The sequence below is a fragment of the Myotis davidii genome, unplaced genomic scaffold (assembly GCF_000327345.1).
Source record: "Myotis davidii unplaced genomic scaffold, ASM32734v1 scaffold130, whole genome shotgun sequence".
Classification (NCBI taxonomy): domain Eukaryota; kingdom Metazoa; phylum Chordata; class Mammalia; order Chiroptera; family Vespertilionidae; genus Myotis; species Myotis davidii.
In genome coordinates this window covers 7,173,552-7,193,317 of record NW_006285040.1, presented here as the reverse complement: position 1 = coordinate 7,193,317, position 19,766 = coordinate 7,173,552, and the positions used below count along the sequence as shown (strand labels likewise).

Here is a 19,766-nt window from a genome sequence, read left to right as displayed (position 1 = left end):
AAACTTTTTGTATTTCCTATAAAAGCCTAATCCTTATCTATATCCAAATCAGTGGTATATAAGAAATGGTTTCTTTTATACAAAATAAGGTAGTCTAAATTTTACTCAAACTTAGTTTTTCCTGTAGTCTGTATCTTTTAATTTATTACATTCTTTAAGCTGTTAAAAATGCAGGCACACACATACATATACATGTATACACACACACAGATTATATATGTACTCTTATTTATTTTTTTTAACTTAAAGGCTTTCAGTCCTGATGGTCGTTGGTTAATAAGTGCTTCAATGGATTGCTCTATTAGAACTTGGGACCTTCCTTCTGGGTGGTGAGTTTATTTTTAAATACTTAACCTCTATCAGAAAATTTCTCAATCATTATCTTTTACGAGTAATTAATGGATTATGTGCTTTTAAATATATGACTCAAACTTTTATTTTGTATGTTTTTTGTTCATATTGAATTTAGTTAAAAGATCAAAAACCTTAACTTTCCTTGATGTATGTTATATATTCTCTGTCTCTAACATAATTCTTGAAGAAAGACATTTTAGATACCTTCAAGAATGAAACATGTACATCTTAAGATTTGGGTAAAACCCAGTAGTGTTCAGAAATCTATCTCATAGACTTAAACTTGCTACTAAAACAGTTCTCAAAGAGAAAACATTATTCAATTCCATTAATTAATTTGAACATTGGAGACTGAGAGAATGTGTGTGTGTGTGCTTTGTTGTTGTTAAAAATTATATAGGAATAGCCCTGGCCTTTGTGGCTCAGTTGGTTGAGCATTGTCCCATGCACCAAAGGGTCACAGGTTTGATTCCAGGTCAGGGCATATACCCAGGTTTTGGGTTCAATTTCTGGTTGGGCTACATACAGGAGGCAACAGATCAATGTTTCTCTTTCTCACTTCCTCTATTTAAAAAATCAATTAAAAATACTCTTAAAAATTATATAGGAATAGATGCAATTTAAAATCATATTAACATAGAATTGCTTAGGAAGGAGTGATGGGAATAGCCAAATATCTAATTTAATAGGAATATACCATAAGGAAAGACATTGGTAAGAAAGATGAGAAAGAAGATGGTACTTTTTAATCTTTGAAATATTTCTAAATTACTAAGCTCTGTCCAATTCTACTTTTTTTTTTCCTGAGGAGTTGGATAAGCTCATACTTGAAAGCAGTTTGACCTTTAGAAAGGAAAAACCCTGATGTAATAATTTCCTTTCAAGTTTGACATAGGAATGAGACAGCTATTTATGCAGCATCGGCACCCGATTTGGAATATGTGCAACAAAAGTGTGTTGCTAATTAGTCTAGCTCTAAAAACTATCATGTCCACACATGTTCCTGGGCTATATCCTCTGACTTCAAAAAGTTCACCTAAAGTTGGTATGGAAAAAATAGGATCTAGAAGCATTTAAATCTATCAGTCTTTGACTCAGCATTAGTCTTTTTGCTAAATCTTTTATTTCAGTAAAAAGTTGAGCAGATTTAAATTTGATAAGTCTTCGATTCTGATATCTTTTGGTGAACACCGGCAATTTTAAATGAATACAAAGGCATGAAGATGGCAGAGACACACAAACAAGAAATGAGTCACATGGGGATTATTAAAAGAAAATGTAATTACGTCTACACTGATTGAACCAAAGTCTAATTTTAATAAAGACAAAAATAAGGACTACTTTGGCTAAGATTGGAAGTGGAGTAAATGAGGAAGCTTAAAAAACCATGTCACACAACTGCTGCTGTCTAATTGCAACTAAATTAGCATTTACCATTAGCTACTAAGCACTTTATATACTTTTATTTCTCGCCTTCCCACATATTCGAGTGGGTGTGGGTACTATTACTATTATTAGTTCCATTTTAGAAATGAGGAAATGGAGGCTCAAAGAGAAGCGACGTGATTTGCCCGTGGTGGCATATTTTATGAATTACATTTTGCTGCAATAAACATTGGAGGAAAAAACATTTCACAACAGTTGCGCTTTCCACCTTGCTTGGGCTGTGTCATATGTTATTAAGAATGAACTGATTTTCTTGATGTAGAAGATAATGAGGAAGTGAGGATTCGTGTTTCATCATACACCCATATGTAATTATTGGGGTTTTTGATTCCCCTGTTTCTAAATCATAATTTGTATGACAATCTTTGGAGATTCCTAGTTCTTTCTTCAGTATGCAGCTTCGTCATTTACATCACATATTAAATATTTAAAGAATGAATATTCTCATTACATTGTCTGAAAAGTGAAACTATTTATGAGTAAACCTTTGGGTGTGGTAACATACAGGTGTAATCTACCTGGAGTTGTGCCTATCTAAAACAATTGCATAGGCACTGAACTGTTTCCTGTAAAATTGTTTTATATTATAGAAAGTTTTCTTATTTTGTAGGGTTCTCAGAGAAGCACGGTTGAAATTTGTTTTTAATATAGTCTATTGATTTTTTACAGAGAGGAAGGGAAAGGGATAGAGAGTTAGAAACATCGATGTGAGAGAAACATCAATCAGCTGCCTCCTGCACACCCCTACTGGGGATGTGCCCGCAACCAAGGTACATGCCCTTGACTGGAATTGAACCTGAGACCCTTCAGTCCGCAGGCCGACACTCTATCCATTGAGCCAATCCAGTTAGAACCAGTTGAAATTTTTTGTCATTCCCTACCACTACCATCTTTATTTCTTGGTTTTCAATCTACTGGAAGTTCATGTTGAACTCTTTTGGGGATGAGAAAAGTATAAAATAGCAATGTCCACTGCTGGGGATCAAACCTGCAACCCAGGCATGTTCTTTGACCAGGAATTGAACTGTGACCTCCTGGTTCATGGGTCAGTGCGCAACCACTGAACCACACCAGCTGTGCAGCTTTAATAGAATTTTACATTTTGTTCTGTCTCATTGCTGTTTTCTGAGGAGCATTACATGAGAATAATTGGAATAGAATGTTATTTTGCATTTCTCACTGAGGCAAAACCATCCCTTTCTTCTACTCATTAAAGATTTTTGTGTAAGTTGATTCCATCACTTTGGAGATTGATCATCTACACGCTGTCTGCATTTGTTCAGGATATAACCCAGGGGTGGGGAACATCTGGCCAGTGGGCTGTATAAGGCCCTCAAAATCATTTGGTCTGGCCCTGGCAAGGCATTAGAAGTGAGTTAATTAAATGTTTGACCAAATATAGCAGGCTAATTTTTAAGTTGACAATATTGTTTGACCCACAAATGATGTTATAAATATCCAAATGGCCCTTGGCAGAAAATAGGTTCCCTACCCCTGATATAACCAGAAAGGACTTGGTATGCAAGGCTTTATGTTTGAAAATCTGATTTCTTACAGTGAGGATTTTATTGATGTTCTCTCAAAAACTATGTACCTTATCTGGGATTTTTCATTCTGCGACCTTGGCAGGGACTATATGGTAGTTAAGGCTGGGATTAAGCCTGCACACTTATACTTTATGAATTAATATGGCCATGTAAAATATGCTTTGTATGTGGAAATCATCTTCCTCAATTTGATGCTTTTACATAACGGAAGGTCTGTCTTCCCACACGCAACAGCTGTGGAATCAAGTTGCACAATGAATTTGACAAAATAATTATAGGTTTATATAAAATAAATTTGCTTAAGCAGTAGATTGTAGATTCTCTTTTTAGCAGACTTGTTAGGATGTTTCACCCCTCACATAGTTAATGCACAAATATTGATCAAGACAAGAAATGGTAAGATCTGAAACTACTATGTTTAGGCTTAATTTTCGTTTATATACATTGGAGTAATGTTTCTGCTCTGGGTTGTTTGGGTTAAATAACATAAGTAATTTAATATTCTTAGGTATATAATAAGTGTTTACCAACGTTTTATTTTCCCCAATTCTCTTGATTCTTAAGAGAAAGCATTCTTGTGAGCTTCCAGAATAAGTTGGAGCAGAAATCAAACAGGTTATTCTTCACCTTTTTCACCATAACTAAGAATTAAATAACAGTCATTATCCTGAGCACACTTTGGTGTGTGTTTCCAGTGTTCCTAATTTTAAGGCTTATTTTCCTATCATTCATTATTTAAGCTTTACTGTATTAATTACACTCTGAACAAATTGAGAGATTTTTTTTTTAAATTAATCCTCACCTGAGGATATTTTCCCATTGATTTTTAGAGAGAGTGGAAGGGAGGGGGAGAGACAGAGAGAGAAACATCGATGTGAGAGAGACACATTGATTGGTTGCCTCCCGCCTGCACACAGACCATGGCCAGGGATCAAGCCTGCAACCTAGGTATGTGTCTTTCATTGGAATTGAACCCGGGACCCTTCAGTCCATGGGCTGATGCTCTATCCACTTAGCAAAACCGGCGAGGGCGAGAGATTTTATTTTGGACAAGTCACTTAACGTCTGCACCGGAGAGACTTCATTCACATTTGCACTGCTCATGAATCACCAGTGTAGACATTCCCAGCATGTAAATGTGCTGCTGAGCGGCTTGTTATACTTTAGTTTCAGCAGTGGTTTTACTGAGTTTATAGTGATTAAGAGTACAGACTGCTTGTGTGACATTCTTGTCTCAATTTTCTACCTTGAGCAAGTTTTTAAATCTTACTGGGCCTCATTTTCTGATTTATATAATACAGATCTGCCTTATAGGGTAGTGAGGATTCAATTAGTAGACTCAAAGGCTCAGAATACTTCCTAGCATGGAATACTAAAAACTGTTAACTATTGTTATTGTTTTTCTTAAAATGATGTTTTATATAATGTAGATTCTGAACTTAAGTCATTTTGTTGTGCCTTCCCTTGGATAATGTACTGCCTTTAGTGAATAAAATAGTTTTTAAAATAGCTGTGATTAAAACAGTATATTTCTCTTAAAGTACACAAAGTATTCACACCCTCAGCCAACCTAAGAAGCTTCCTTTGCAGATCTTTCTCTTTTCTCATTAAATTCACTCAGGTCACTTCCTGCTGTCACCATCCTAGATCAGATCTTTTAATGCTGTTAGATGACTGCTAGCACAATTTCACTCTTCTTCCTGTTCAAATATACTCTACATTCTGATGGCAGATTTTTTATGAAAGTGAAGATTACATTACTATCTTTTCAGAGCCTTCAGTGACTTTTCATTGATTAAAGTAAAAACAAATGTAGGTATTTTGTATTCAGGAGCCTGTATGTAGCCTTACGCTTATGTACCAAACTGCACTCCTCACTAAACCCAGTTGTGTTTTCCTTGGCCTTGCCCTCCACACTTCCCTCATCCAGGATACGCTTTCTCTACCATCAACATCCATTTGGAAGGCTCATCTCCAACACTGTGTTTTCTGAGAAGCCTACTCCAAGCCTCCTACCTGGGGGTGATCACTCCCCCTTCTTACCCAACTTTTCAACCCTTCCAACTTTTCAAGCTGTGAGACTAGTTTTTATACACTGCTTTATGGTTATGCTCTGTAGACTGAATTCTTTCATATGTTTCATGTATAGTGTGGTTACCTATTTGAAAAACAGATTTGCTCGAGTTTTTTCCATTACTGTTTTCTTATTCTTATTTACAGTCATTTTATTTTAATTTCTTCCGTTGCCTAAGCCCTTTTTTTTAATATATTTTATTGATTTTACAGAGAGGAAGGGAGTGGAATAGAGAGTTAGAAACATCGATGAGAGAGAAACATCGATCAGCTGCCTCCTGCACACCTCCTACTGGGGATGTGCCCGCAAAAAAGGTACATACCCTTGACTGGAATCGAACCTGGGACCTTTCAGTCCGCAGGCCGACGCTCTATCCACTGAGCCAAACCAGTTACGGCTGCCTAAGCCTTTTATTATTTTCACTGGGATAACAAAAATACAAGAGAAATGTTCCCAAGTCAGTCTACCAAAATGGCATTCCAGAAAAAATATTTCCTCCTGTGTTCTCCCTGTTGAAACTCTTTCTCTGGCTAATTGGTAATTTGAAGTTCCGAGTCATTCTCATTAAGAGAGGTTATTTTCAAATAGTAACATAACTGACAAAGCTCTTTGTTATTGATGCCTTTCTGGTATTGGTGATTATTAAAAAATAAAAAAATGAAACTTTTCTATATTATTTCATATTATTTTTAACAAAAATATATTTGTGAGTTAAATGTTTTGGTAGAGTTCAACATCTTGATCCTTTTTATAGCCTTATAGACAGCTTTTTGTTGGACTCAGCTCCTCTCAATGTAACGATGTCCCCTACCGGAGACTTTCTGGCCACTTCCCACGTGGACCACCTTGGAATTTATCTGTGGTGAGTTCATTCATATAGTTTTGTTTGGGGTAAGGAGGAGAAGAAAGATGATGTTGTCAGTCAACCATAGTTGCTAACATAACCTTTTTTTCCCTAATTTATAAAATGGAAATGTCACATTGCTGACAGAGGGTTAATTTACCATAAGTTTATGGCTGATTCAACATCTGCTTGATAATTTAGATACCTTTGTTCAACCACACTATTGATTTTTATCTCTTATCTTATTTAGCTTTTATTTTGCAAAAAGGATATGTGAATTTTAAAATGTTAGAAAAATGGGAGTCCCTAGCCAGGTTCTGGCCCTCCTGCTACTACCCCAATACTGCTTTATAACCTTAGTGAGTCACCTGTCAACTTCAGACTACTTTATCTATAAGACATTGTTTGGGAAAGATGTTTGCTAAATAAGCTCATTCTAGTTACATAACTCTTCACACCCAACTCCATTGTGATGAACATGTAAGAGGTTAAGGTAGATGGTCCATCATCTGGACCGAGAAAAAGTGCTGGGTATTTCCTAGGGTCAGATGTCTATGTCTTTTAACTGTTATTAATTATTGAGGAAGAGAAAAAACTTACCTTTTTTTTCTAATTATAAAATTTTCTAATTAAGTTTTTATGACACACAAAAAAAATTCAGTATGCAATTGAAATATACTCTGGCCACCTTAATAAGCAAAATGGAGTATTTCCTAGAATCTGTGAGGTGTGAACAACCAATATAAGAGAAGAGTAGTAGCTGTGGGACCTTAGCAGCTATGTAGTATCACTATACATATAGCTCAGAACCTGATTTCCCCAACTTTTAGTTTTCATTCTAAATTCATAATGTATGGAAAACAGGATCTGATTAACTCACTTGGGGATAGGAAGCTACATCTTGATTAGTCATCCAAGGTCATGTGCAGGGTCAAGGTAGCAGAAACGTGGCCACTTAGAGGGCCATTCTAGGGAAGGAAAAATTCATGAATGTTTACAATCTCAAGGTTCTGATTATCTTATTCTGTGTCTACTTAACTCTCTGAGTCTGTCCTTCCTTCAGTTAGGTATTATGTTCTTAACTGAAGGTTGACAATTGTCAAAACAATATAAAGACATTGAGATTATGTTACTTTATAAAAGTACTCCCTAGTACTGATCTCTCAAATACTTTTGTGTACTATATTAGTAATGTTTATGCACAGCTTTCTTGTGATAACATCAATGACATGAATCAAGGCATTTTCAAATTAATACTATTTTATTTATCTTTGAGGTTGTTTTTAAGTTGTACATGATTGGAATCTGTAGCCAAATTCAAGATTGTAGAGTAATTGAAGTTTTTTTGTTTGTTTTTTTAGACCAGTAATTGAAGTTTTCCCCAAAACACCTGTATTTTTAAGTTTTAAAATATGGCTTATGTTTTTATTTCTCAGGTCCAATATTTCCCTATATTCAGTTGTTTCATTACGGCCACTTCCCACAGATTATGTTCCTTCAGTAGTGATGCTTCCTGGAACATGTCAAACTGAAGGTAATCACAAAATAGTAATTTTTTGAAGTGTAAGATCATAAACCTAACATGGGCATATTGCTAATGAAGGGAAAGTTTAATGGATTCAATCAAAGTATTTAACTGATATGAAATATTTTGAATGACTTCATAAATTTTTTACAAAAATGTAATTGATAGATTATCTATTGGTAATCTATTGGTATTAGGGAGAAGTGTTTTAGGTCTTGTAATGGGAGTTATAGTTAATATGAGAAGATGAGGAAATTAAGACTTTACAAATCTACATTGAGTAAATGTGTTATGAAATACTAATGGATTTGGTCTGAATTAAATTTCTTTTACCTGATAAAAATATTTTGTGTTAATTTATTTTACCCCCAAATTTTTGTTTTCAGATGTAGAATTATCAGAAGAAACCATAGAACCAAGTGATGAAATGATAGAGTATGATTCCCCAGAACAGTTGAATGAGCAGTTGGTGACTCTATCCCTCCTTCCTGAATCACGGTGGAAAAACCTTCTTAATCTTGATGTTATTAAGGTACTACTATAGTACACTGAATATTCACCCCTAAAAACACATTCCAGAAGCATTTTCTTTAGTAGAAATAGCTTCCCCTACTTTGAGAGCTTTAGGAGGAATAGTTAATACCTAAGAGCATGCCATTTAGTTGAATCCTGTTTAATCTAGTGTGATTATCACAGAATTCTCTTTATATGTATTAATTTTGAGAGCATTCAGCAGACCTTTGGATATGGCAAAAGTACAGCCTACAACTGCAGAGCTATTATAAATTTGATGTTTTTAATCCAGCCTCTAAACTACTTTTTTAACTTCTTTGTTTTAAATTTCTTGATTAAGTTATTACATATGTGTCCTTATCCCCACATTACGCCCTCCCATCACCCCTTAATTTCTAAAACAAGAAAAAAATATTGCCACCATGTGTGATATCTATCACTAGTCATTTGGAAACGAAAAGACTTTCACTAGTCTTTTTAAAATTAAGCTTCAACTACCATTTATTATTCTATATGCTACTCTGCCAACTATAAGATGTTTAGAGCTTGCTGTGTTGAATCCAGGCATGTAAGTTAATAAGAACTAGGTACTAGGTAATGTCCCGTGACAGTGCCAATGAAAAAAACCTGGTCCCTTTGTATTTGAGGAAATTATAATTTTACATGAAAAATAGATAATATATTAGTGTTTTTCAAAGCATGTTTCATGATCCTCATTTGTGACTAGTGAAAACAATTGAGAGGAATAGACTAGAGTAGAAAATTTTAGAGGCCGTCCTGTGATAATGCTAAGCATTGATTATGAAGCTCGGTTTGGTTAGATATACACATACTTTCACTAGAGGTCATATGTATGCTAAGTTATACTGTGGGCTGGCCATAAAAAAAGTGTAAGGACATCGATAACTATGACAAAGTAGTAAGTTTTTTTGTAACCAATAATAATTTAGTACCAAACAGTTATGAGTGTCTTGGGTAAGGAAAGTTTTCACATGTTAATTTCCTCAAAGCTGTTGCCCAGTCTGTCAGCTAAAGGTAGTGCTCCAAGGACTAGCTTTAAAAACGATGCATGAAAAAGTATAAGCAGTAGATGAATGTGAGGGGAGCAATCAGAGTAATGCCCAATTAATGAGCTAAGTTTTTGGACTACTCTGTTCCTTGCTAAGACATAGTTTGTTCTGTGTAAAAACTTAAATACGGCCGAAACTGGTTTGGCTGAGTGGATAGAGCGTCGGCCTGCGGACTGAAAGGTCCCAGGTTCGATTCCAGTCAAGGGCATGTACCTGGGTTGCGGGCACATCCCCAGTAGGAGATGTGCAGGAGGCAGCTGATCGATGTTTCTCTCTAATCGATGTTTCTAACTCTCTCTCTCCCTTCTTCTCTGTAAAAAACCAATAGAAAATATATTTTTTAAAAAAAACTTAAATACGAACCTGAATGAATGATTTTATGAGAGAAGTTTTCACTTCCAATATTTTTATATCCTACTGAACGAAAAAAGTTAGAATTTTATATTTGTTTTGTGGCAATTTTTCTACTTCTGGTTTTCCGTAGGAGATAAATAATCTCCAGAGCACTGTGTAACTCCTCCAAAAGCCTTTTATTTTTATTTACAGTTCAGGGACTCTCTCCCTTGTCACTCTGTAACAGAGAGTTAGAAGTGAAACTGTGACTCTTATTCCTCTCAAAGAAGGGCTGTGCTTACCCTGTAATTTAGCAGCACTTTACCCTGTTTTCAGGTAGTAACTTTCTTTTATTCCATTCCTCCTTAAGGCCACCAATATCCCCAGCTTTCTTTCAAAAAGCAAATCTCCCTAAGGTTACAGAGCTCCTGGAATAGAAGAGAAATAGTGGGAGGTAAAATTGTGAGACCCCTTTATCAGGCAGTTTACCATACAAAGGCTCTTCATCAAATGCTCTTGAATAGTGATGTGTAGCCTGTAGTCATCAAAACTAAATTCTGTCGGTGGGAAATCTGATAGTGGTTTTCCTGATTGAATTTTACTAACACTTGAAACATTTTATAAACAGGCAATAGTATTCTCTTCTTAAAAACACAGATTACTAAGGAAAAATAAAAATTTTAACAAAGAAGAATTAGCAATAAGCTTCACAAAAAATATTACACCTAATTACTTCTAAAGGCTCTGGGCTCTGGGAAAATATTGAGCATTTGTAAATTTTGTTTTCTAGCCCATTTTGATAAAAGGTTTGTGTTTTAATATTAAAGAATTTCAGAAGTGTTTATTATTTCTTCACCTATATATTCATGTTTCAGGAAAATGAGGTGTGTTTGTCCTAGGGTTTCTCCTGAACCCCGTCATTTCCCTTCTGACTTATTAGCAGGGGTTCTGGAGATTTGCATTGGGAAACCCATTTTAAAGATATCTGTGATATTGATTAATGGGATTTTATTTTAACATTCTAATCTGAAAAATTTTCGTTACTTTTTGGACATTTAAAAAAAATGTATTGAGAATTAAATATTAGTAACTGTTAGCCAGATGATTATTTGCTCATCTTTTTATTTTTTTCTCTTAATCAGAAAAAGAATAAACCAAAGGAACCTCCCAAAGTACCCAAGTCAGCACCATTTTTTATACCAACAGTTCCTGGCCTTGTACCCAGATATGCTGCGCCTGAGCAAAATAATGATCCACAGCAGGTAAAAACCAAATTGGAGCATTCTAAGTATATGGGGGGGACGGGAAGGGGGTGTGTTCTGTATTATACAGTTGTAGTTTTTTTTTTAACCAACACCCAGTTTTATGCATATAGAGTAAATTAATGATAGCTTTTAATTATAGACTATACATATTTTTCCTTACACTTGTGTTCTTTGAATAATGTGTATTTATTTTTTTAAGTCTAAAGTGGTAAATCTTGGAATTTTGGCTCAAAAATCAGATTTCTTCTTGAAACTTGAAGAAGGACTCGTGAATAATAAATGTAAGTTAATTATAAAAAATTATAAAATATTTACCAAGTATTTTTAGCTTATTTTACTTTCTATGAAAATAAATTGAGTGAAATATTAGCAGGTTTCTCAGTAGCTAAAAGAAGATAGTAAGAACTAAAAGGGTTGAAACTTGGGTTTTACTCTGAAGTAACTTTAGTTTTTCTACTGTTATATTAAACTAGAGGCCCGATACACGAAATTCGTGCAAGAATAGGCCTTCCTTCCCCCAGCTGCCGGCACTGGTTTCCCTCACACCCGGGGCCCAGGCTGGCCTCCCTCCAGCCTCTCACTGGCACCCAGGGCTGACTTCCCTCCAGCCCTGGCTTCATCCGGAAGGACGTCTGGCCTAATTAGCATAATACCCTTTTATTATTATAGATAGATGAGTGATGCTAAACTAAGATGATATTGATATCAGAATAGTCTTTTGAAAATATTCACACTTTTTACATGGAAAATTAGATTTTTTTCTAATGCTTTTGTTTTTATTTACAAAAACAGTTTGCCATATAGTTTGGGAATATAACAGAGACTTTTGTCTTCAATGATTTTAGATATTCCCAAATTAATTCATCAAAAGATAATTTTAAGATTTATTGAGTTTGTTAATAGTAGATTTACCTTTTGAAAGCTATAGTCTGTAGCTAGTAATGATAAACAATTAGAGCTGTAAGCAATTACAAAATCACAGTCACTCTCTTATTTGATTTATCCTCTTGTTGTCTGTTCCAAATGCTTTTGTTTTTGTACCAAAATTACTCGAGTCCACATTTGCAAAGTCAAAGAATGGTACTGATGACTGAAGAACAGCAAGTTCATAAAAGGAGTTTTACTTTTGGGGGTGGGAGACAAAGAAGGGAAGCACTAGTGTAGTTTAGTGTTTTTAGTACTTTTTATTGTATTGCTCTCATTATTTGTACTGGTTTTATTTAATTTGGTTTATTCTACTCTTTAACAGAAAAAAATCCACAGAGAGAATTTCCTGTGCAATTTATGTATATGTTGCTTGGGGTATAAAATGGAAAAACTAGTTTCTTAAGTAAACTAATGTAGGTAATAACTGGATTCTTTTTAAAACTTAATACAGATGATGCTGCTCTTAACCTTCTGAAAGAATTAGGTCCATCGGCAATTGAAACAGAGCTGCGGAGCTTGTCTCCTGAATGTGGTGGGTCTGTAGAAGTTATGCAGAGTTTCTTAAAAATGATTGGAGTGATGTTGGCCCGAAAGCGTGATTTTGAATTAGCCCAGGCATACCTTGCATTGTTTCTAAAGGTAAGTCTAATGTAAGACAGTACTTCTCAGCTTGCCTTCCTCTGAAACTTGTCTCATTGCACTTTCTGCAAAGATGGAAATGTTCTATGCCTGTGCTGACCAGCATGGCAGCCATTTGTCTGTCACATGTGGCTACTGAGCACTTAAATGTGGCTGATGTGACTGAGAAACGGAACTTTTTAATTTATGGGAATTTAATTAAATGTAAACAGTGACCTGTACCCCGTGACTACCATACTGGGCACCTGGACTGCACAGCTTTGTAGTTTTTAATTTAATTATTTATTTATTTAAATTTTTTACTCAGCAGAATTTAGACTCAATTCTGAATTTTCTATGACATCTATTAACTTTTTAAAGTAGTTACATTTTGGCTGTTTTTCTGTGATCATGAAGAGAAAGTCAGGTTTATATTCATTTTTTGCTTTTTTTTTTCTATGCTGAGGTAAAAATACTTTTCTCTTGGTTGAAGGAGTTTCAAGTGATTTGGCAATAACAGAGTTGCTATCATGACTAATGTAATGGAGGACTCATGTTAATTTCAGTGGTATAATGGATTGCAGGAGGTAGATAGTGCTCATTTTTCAATGATAGCAGATATGATTCTTCATCAATATATAAAATCTTTTCACTTGATCTGATTATTTAAAATTATTTAAAAAGTAGTTACTTAGTTGATAGCATGTGGGATGAAAAATATTGAAATTCCACTAATAGTTTCTATATCCGTTCCCAAATTTATCAAAAAAATAAAAAGTTACTTAAATCTTTAGAAAACAAAGAGCCCATCTGCATGTATTACCAGTGGGCTACAATTGAAGGAGAAACTTAAAGAAGCAAAGAAAAAGGATTTAGTGTAAGAACTATGTCCTTGTTTCTGGGTTTATTTGAGGACTATTCTTAGTGGAGGGGAATGAGGACCACTTCACTTCTGCTAAGGGTGTGACATGTAAGACAGTTAAAGGAACTCAAACTAAGAAAAGTTTGATAGAGGACAGGGAAATGGGAGATGGTAACAAATCAGCAATTAAGAAAAAAATATTCAGAATGGATGGTGTCTTCTGACATTCCTTAGTAAAAAAGTTGAGTCCAGAATAAACAAAATTTAATTTTCTTAAATGGTCAACTATTTTTTTTTCCTTCAGTTACACCTTAAAATGCTTCCTTCAGAGCCAAAACTTCTAGAAGAAATGACACAGTTGTCATCCCAGGTGGAAGAAAACTGGATTCATTTGCAATCACTCTTCAATCAAAGCATGTGCATTTTAAATTATATAAAAAGTGCTTTGTTACAATAAAAATAAATTTGTGACTTTTATTAACCAAAGACTTTTATATTAAATGGGTTCAGTTTAACTCATATTTTGTTTTTCAAATTTCATTGTAAGAGAAAATTAAAGTAGCATTACTGACTAGTCAGTCATTTTCCACTTAAAAGATAAATACTTTCTTGAAATAAAATTATACCAGCCTTTCTTTTTAAAAACTTAAAGAATCCACTCAAATAATTTATTTTCTGAGCCTCTTCACATTAGTTAGGTATGACTTTTTTTTAAATTGTCATCACAAGCTCCTGTTTATTTGAATATTTGTAGTATGTAAGAGATTCTGGATATTTCATGTAAAATGTTGCTTAATCATGTTGAAGATAAAACTGATCTATAATCCTATATAATAAAAGGCTAATATGCAGATCGACCCAAACAGCAGAACAACCGGTCGCTATGATGCGCACTGACCACCGGGGACAGGCGCTCAATGCAGGAGATGCCCCCTGGTGGTCAGTGCACTCCCACAGGGGGAGCGCTGGTTAGCCAGAAGCTGGGCTCACGGAGAGCGCAGCAGTGGTGGCGAGAGCCTCTCCCACCTCCTCCATAGTGCTAAGGAGCAGCAAGCTGAGCAGCAGTAAGGAGCGGGGATTGGGGAAGCGGGGAGGTAAGGAGTGAGGGGCCCTGGACTGCCAGAGGGATGTCTGACTGATGGTTTAGCAGGTGAGTGGGCCTAAGTCATTAGTCGGACATCCCCTGAGGGCTCCTGGACTGCCTGTGAGAGGGTGCAGGCCAGGCTGAGGGACCCCCTGCCTCCCCCTCTCCCACCCTACCCCCGAGTTCACAAATTTCACGCACTGGGCCTCTGGTACAGTTATGGAAGCACCTTTATGATATGAAGTAAAAAGGTGTGTTTCCTGTCTTGGTGGCCTTTGCTGAACATGGGGGTCATTGATTCTCAGAGCTGGGAGGCTGTCAGACATTAGCGCAGCCCTCTTGTAATCAGAGGAGGAATCTGCTAATGTCAGCGTGGGACCTCAGCGTCAGAGCCAGGTTTTCTGACACTGCCCTAGTGCTCTCTCTCTCTCCATTGTAGCCTTTCTAAATGTTCTCTTAGGAATGTGAGAGGCACTTTGACTTGGCAAATTGCTGTAGGAGACAGTTGAACAGATACCTAAGATAGATGAGGGAAATTCCAAATTCCATTGAAGATATCCTTCAAAGGTTTTTCTTCCTTACTGATGACCTCTTTATTTATCAAGAAACTGCTGACTCAACTTTTCTCTCATCACCATTGTGAAACCAGATAGCTCTGGCAATTCCTCCTTTCTCACCATTATTTTCCTTTCATGGTTCAAAACTCTGGCAATACGTGAATTAAAAATTAGCAGTTCTTAAAAGCACAGTGCTCTAAAAACAATTTTTAGCCCTAGCTGGTTTGGCTCAGTGGATAGAGTATTGGCCTGGGGACTGAAGGGTCCCGGGTTCGAATCTGCAAGGGCACATGCCTAGTGGGGTTCGTGCAGGAAGCAGCCAATCAATGGTTCCCATCATTGATGTTTCTATCACTCTCCCTCTCTAAAATAAATAAAAATATATTTTTAAAAATAAAAACAATTTTTAGTTTATATACTTAAAAGTAGTGTAATTCACAAAATTCACCTGGTTGTATTTGAAAGCCAATTATCATCATTCTCATTAGGGTAAACAGGTTTTACAGAATAATCTCCAGAAGGAACAGTCCTCACAAGGAGTTGTCAGTGATAACTTACATCAAGCATGTAGTTTAATTGTATAAGGTAGAATTAGTAAACTGCTAAAGAAATAAGCCAATCTAGTTTTATGTTCTTGTTATTCTTTTAGAAGTGTGTATAAGCTTAAAGCCACTGATCAAAATATTAATAATGACTTAAGTTCTAACTTTAGAAACTGTATTTCCCTCTGGTCCAATACTATATTCTAAAGTTGTGGCAAAATTCCAAAATATAAGCATGTACCGTGTGAAAATTATAAATGACTGAAACAAGAGCTCTAAACTGAAATTGTATTGCTTTTATAAATCTTGAACTGAATTTTTTTTCTCTTCAGATGAGAATACAGAAGTTGAGTGTTTTTATTTGAGATATTGTTTTATTTAGACAGCATTACATCCTCATTTTTAGGTACTCTAGAACTTTTCCTGTGTGTTTGCCATCAGGGAAGGGAGAAAGAAGGAAATACAAAGTATAATTTGTGTGTATATTTTTTTCTGAGAATGCATGTCTTTGCATACTGCTTTTCAAAATTTAAATTACAAATGTATTTTATGGTATTTTACTTGTAAAAACATCAGAGACAGTTCTATATTTTTACATTGACCTTCAATCACAATACGCTTCCTAGAAGCAACACTTGTTGACTTTCCATCTATACCTTTTCTCTGAATGTATATAGATGTTATATATAGCCACATGAAACAAAATGTGTGTAACCCTTGTTTTTTACATAAATATATGTATATCATTCAGCAACTTTTCTGCTTGGTATCTTTTATTTTATTACAATCATACCTCTTTTGTATAGTAGTCCACAATCTATATAGCCTATAATGGAAACTTAGGTTAAATTTCTTTTCCTTTTTTTCTAATAACAGTGCTGAAAGAATGTCATCCTGTATCATTCTCTCTGCATATAAGATTTGTCTGGGTACATATACACAATGAAATACTACTCGGTCATAACAAAAAAGGAATCTTACCTTTTATGACAGCATGGATCAACCTAGAGTATTATCCTAAGTGAAGTAAGTCAGAGGAAGACAAAAACCATGTGATTTTACTTATATGTGGAATCTACAGAATAAACTAAAATAGAAACAGACTCATACAGAGAACAAACAGTTGACAGAGGGGAAGGGGCTTGCCGGTCTCAATGAAAAAGGTGAAGTGCTTAAGTAGAAATTGGTAGTTATAAAAATGTAAATTATAGCAGAGAGATTATAAATATGATAACTGTGTGTGGGGCCAGATGGGTACTTGAAGTAGGAGGACCACTTTGTACACAATTGTTTAATCCCTGCTATACACATGAAACTAATACAAAAAAATATTGAACATAAACTGTAATCTATAATAATAAAAGCATAATATGCTAATTAGACTGGACATCCTTCCAGACAAAGCCGGGGCTGTGAGGGAAGCCCAGGTCCTGGGTGCCAAAGGGAAACCAGTGCTGGCAGTCAGGGGAAGGAAGGCCTACTCTTGCATAAATTTTGTGCATCAGGCCCCTAGTTGAAAAATAAAAAGTTAAAAGATTTCTCTGTAGTATATGCTTAGCTTTTGAATGGCTGGGCCAGAGCTAGGCAGTTTTAACCTGAGAGATACCTCAGTTGGCTTCTAAAATGACTATTAACGTTTTATAGTTTCTCCTCAGCAATAATGAATACCTGCTCCCCATATCATTAAGGATATTAAATTTTTAATTTTTTTATTAATCTAAAGGGTGAAAACTTATTTTTATTGTTTTAATGTAAAAATTTCTGATGAAGTGAGAATGGGCATCTTTACTATGTTTATTTTAGAGCATTCTATTTCTCATGTGAATTATCTTTTATACTGCTGATTTTCCTATTGAATGATTAGTCTTTTCATCTCATGGGTTTGTTAGGAGTTTTTCACATAGTTTAGATCAGCCGTGGGCAAACCACGGCCCGCGGGCCGGATCCGGCCCGTTTGAAATGAATAAAACTAAAAAAAAAAAAGACTGCACCCTTTTATGTAATGATGTTTACTTTGAATTCATATTAGTTCACACAAACACTCCATCCATGCTTTTGTTCCGGCCCTCCGGTCCAGTTTAAGAACCCATTGTGGCCCTTGAGTCAAAAAGTTTGCCCACCCCTGGTTTAGATAGTCTTTGACGTCTGTTAGTAGTGTTGGTCTCAGTTGGTTACTTGTCTTTAACTTACGGTATCTTTTTTGTAGATGTTTTATATTTATGTATAGTCAAATTGATAAATAATTCTTATGGAATTTCAAAATATAAAGCATATTCTGTATTTTCTAAGACATCTATTATTTTTGCATCTAGATCTTTATCTGGAATTGAATTTTGTAAAGAGTGTAAGATACAGAGCTACTTTTATTCAAAAGTCCAAAATCTATTTTCCAAAGTCCATTCTTTCTTTACTCACTGATTTGAAATCAGTTTTATTATGTGCTAAATTCTTTAATTGATATCTCTAATAAATAATGTATTGCTTTTATTATAGTTTTCTGGCATGTTTACAGATTTGGTGGGGGAGAAAGCCTAATGATTTTCAAAAATTTCTTGGCTATTGGTGAGAATATCTTGAAGTTTTGATTTTGGTTGCACTAAAATTATAGGCAGAAGTTTCAATGTATTCTTAGAAAATCTAAGAGAACCCCACCTTCTGAAATTGTAAGACTTCATTTCCTATTCAGTATTGGTATTTCATTAAATTATTTTGTTAGAATTGCTTCAGTTATGATCTGGCATATGATGTTGAATAATAGCAGTGCTTAGCAGAAATTTTTGACTAATTTCTGTGGAAATGCTTTTAATGTTCCACCATTAAGGGTAATGTATGCTCTAAATTTCTGGTAGGTACCTTTTGTTAAGTTCTATTGTATTGTAATTTGGTACTTTTTAAACTAGAGGTAAATATAGAATTATCACGAGATTTTTCAGCTATAACTGGTTTTGCTCAGTGGATAGAGCCTCAGCTGCTTATGGTTTTGATTCCAATTGCAGGCTCAATTCCTAGCCCCAGTAGGGGCTCATGCGGGAGGCAACCAATCAATGTGTCTCTCACATCGATATTTCTCTCTCTCTCTGTCTCTCCCCCTCCCTTCCACTCTCAAAATCAATGGAAAAATATCCTCGGGTAAGGATTAACAACAAAAATTTTTCAGCATATATCAAAAGATCAGTGTTTTCTTTAATTGTTGCAATTCAGTGAACTTTAGTCAAAGATTTCTATTATTCATATTTTCATTCCTAGGGTAGAATTGTTTGTAGGTAAGGTGAAACTGGTGCATTTGTTTGTTTCCTGTCAGTAAATTTTTACCTATATATTTAAATTTGTCTCATCAAATGGTGAAAAAAGTCTTGCATAAAGTCTTTATTATATGGTGATTTTTGTCTATTGAACTTATTCTATGGTTACTAAACTAATTGGGTTTTCTGACTCAAAAATTTATATTTTTCTTATAAATCATTTAGATTAAATTATTATGTTTATGCCTTTTTATTAATCATGCAGTTGCAAATGACAGAAGCTCAACTCAAATACATCAGTGTCTGCAAAGTCCAGGTATAAAAATTGACTTTACCTACTGCTAGACCTACGGGTTACTTGGGAATCAGTTTCTCCAACTCCCCATTTTGCTTTCCTCATTATTGGCTAAATGTTCAGTCAAGATGTCTCCTCATTCCTTGAGTCTTCAGATACTTATTGAGGATACTGTGTGCCAGAATTTCATTTGTGCTGTGAGATATACTTGATTAAAACTTGAGGCTCTGGATTTACACATTCCCCCCAAACTAATTAGGAAGTGATTACCTTTAAAATACATATTTTTATTGATTTCAGAGAGGAAGGGAGAGGGAGAGAGAAGCATCACTGATGAGAGAGAATCATTGATTGGCTGCCTCCTGCACGCTCCCTACTAGGGATTGAGCCCCATAACCCAGGTATGTGCCCTTGACCAGGAATCAAAATGTGATGTCCTGGTTCATGGGTTGACACTCAACCACTGAGCCAGATGGTTCTCAGGCAGAGAGTGATTATCTTTTTTAGAATCCTGAAATAGAATCTCATGAGCCTACTTAAACTCTGAGCCATAGTGGCGGGGTATGGTAACATATTTAGGCAGAGGGAGAGGCCTATGGCAGCTCAGTTTTCCATGACCGCGTAATGTTGGGAGAGCTCTGGAAGTTTCCACCTGCTTCCTTAGGGAA

General features: G+C 35.3%; 1 protein-coding gene across 1 annotated transcript in view; it reads left to right on the top strand.

The window, feature by feature from the left end:
• The window catches only part of WDR36 (WD repeat domain 36), a 41,906-nt gene extending 28,050 nt beyond the window's left edge, over nt 1–13,856 (top strand). Inside the window, exons 16-23 of the mRNA XM_006755296.2 lie at nt 250–329; nt 6,176–6,283; nt 7,702–7,799; nt 8,177–8,322; nt 10,849–10,968; nt 11,171–11,252; nt 12,350–12,537; nt 13,683–13,856. Coding sequence (XP_006755359.1) covers nt 250–329; nt 6,176–6,283; nt 7,702–7,799; nt 8,177–8,322; nt 10,849–10,968; nt 11,171–11,252; nt 12,350–12,537; nt 13,683–13,835 — 975 coding nt within the window. The 3' untranslated portion in view covers nt 13,836–13,856. The remainder of the gene's footprint in view (nt 1–249; nt 330–6,175; nt 6,284–7,701; nt 7,800–8,176; nt 8,323–10,848; nt 10,969–11,170; nt 11,253–12,349; nt 12,538–13,682) is intronic.
• Nucleotides 13,857–19,766: the final 5,910 nt, after the last annotated feature.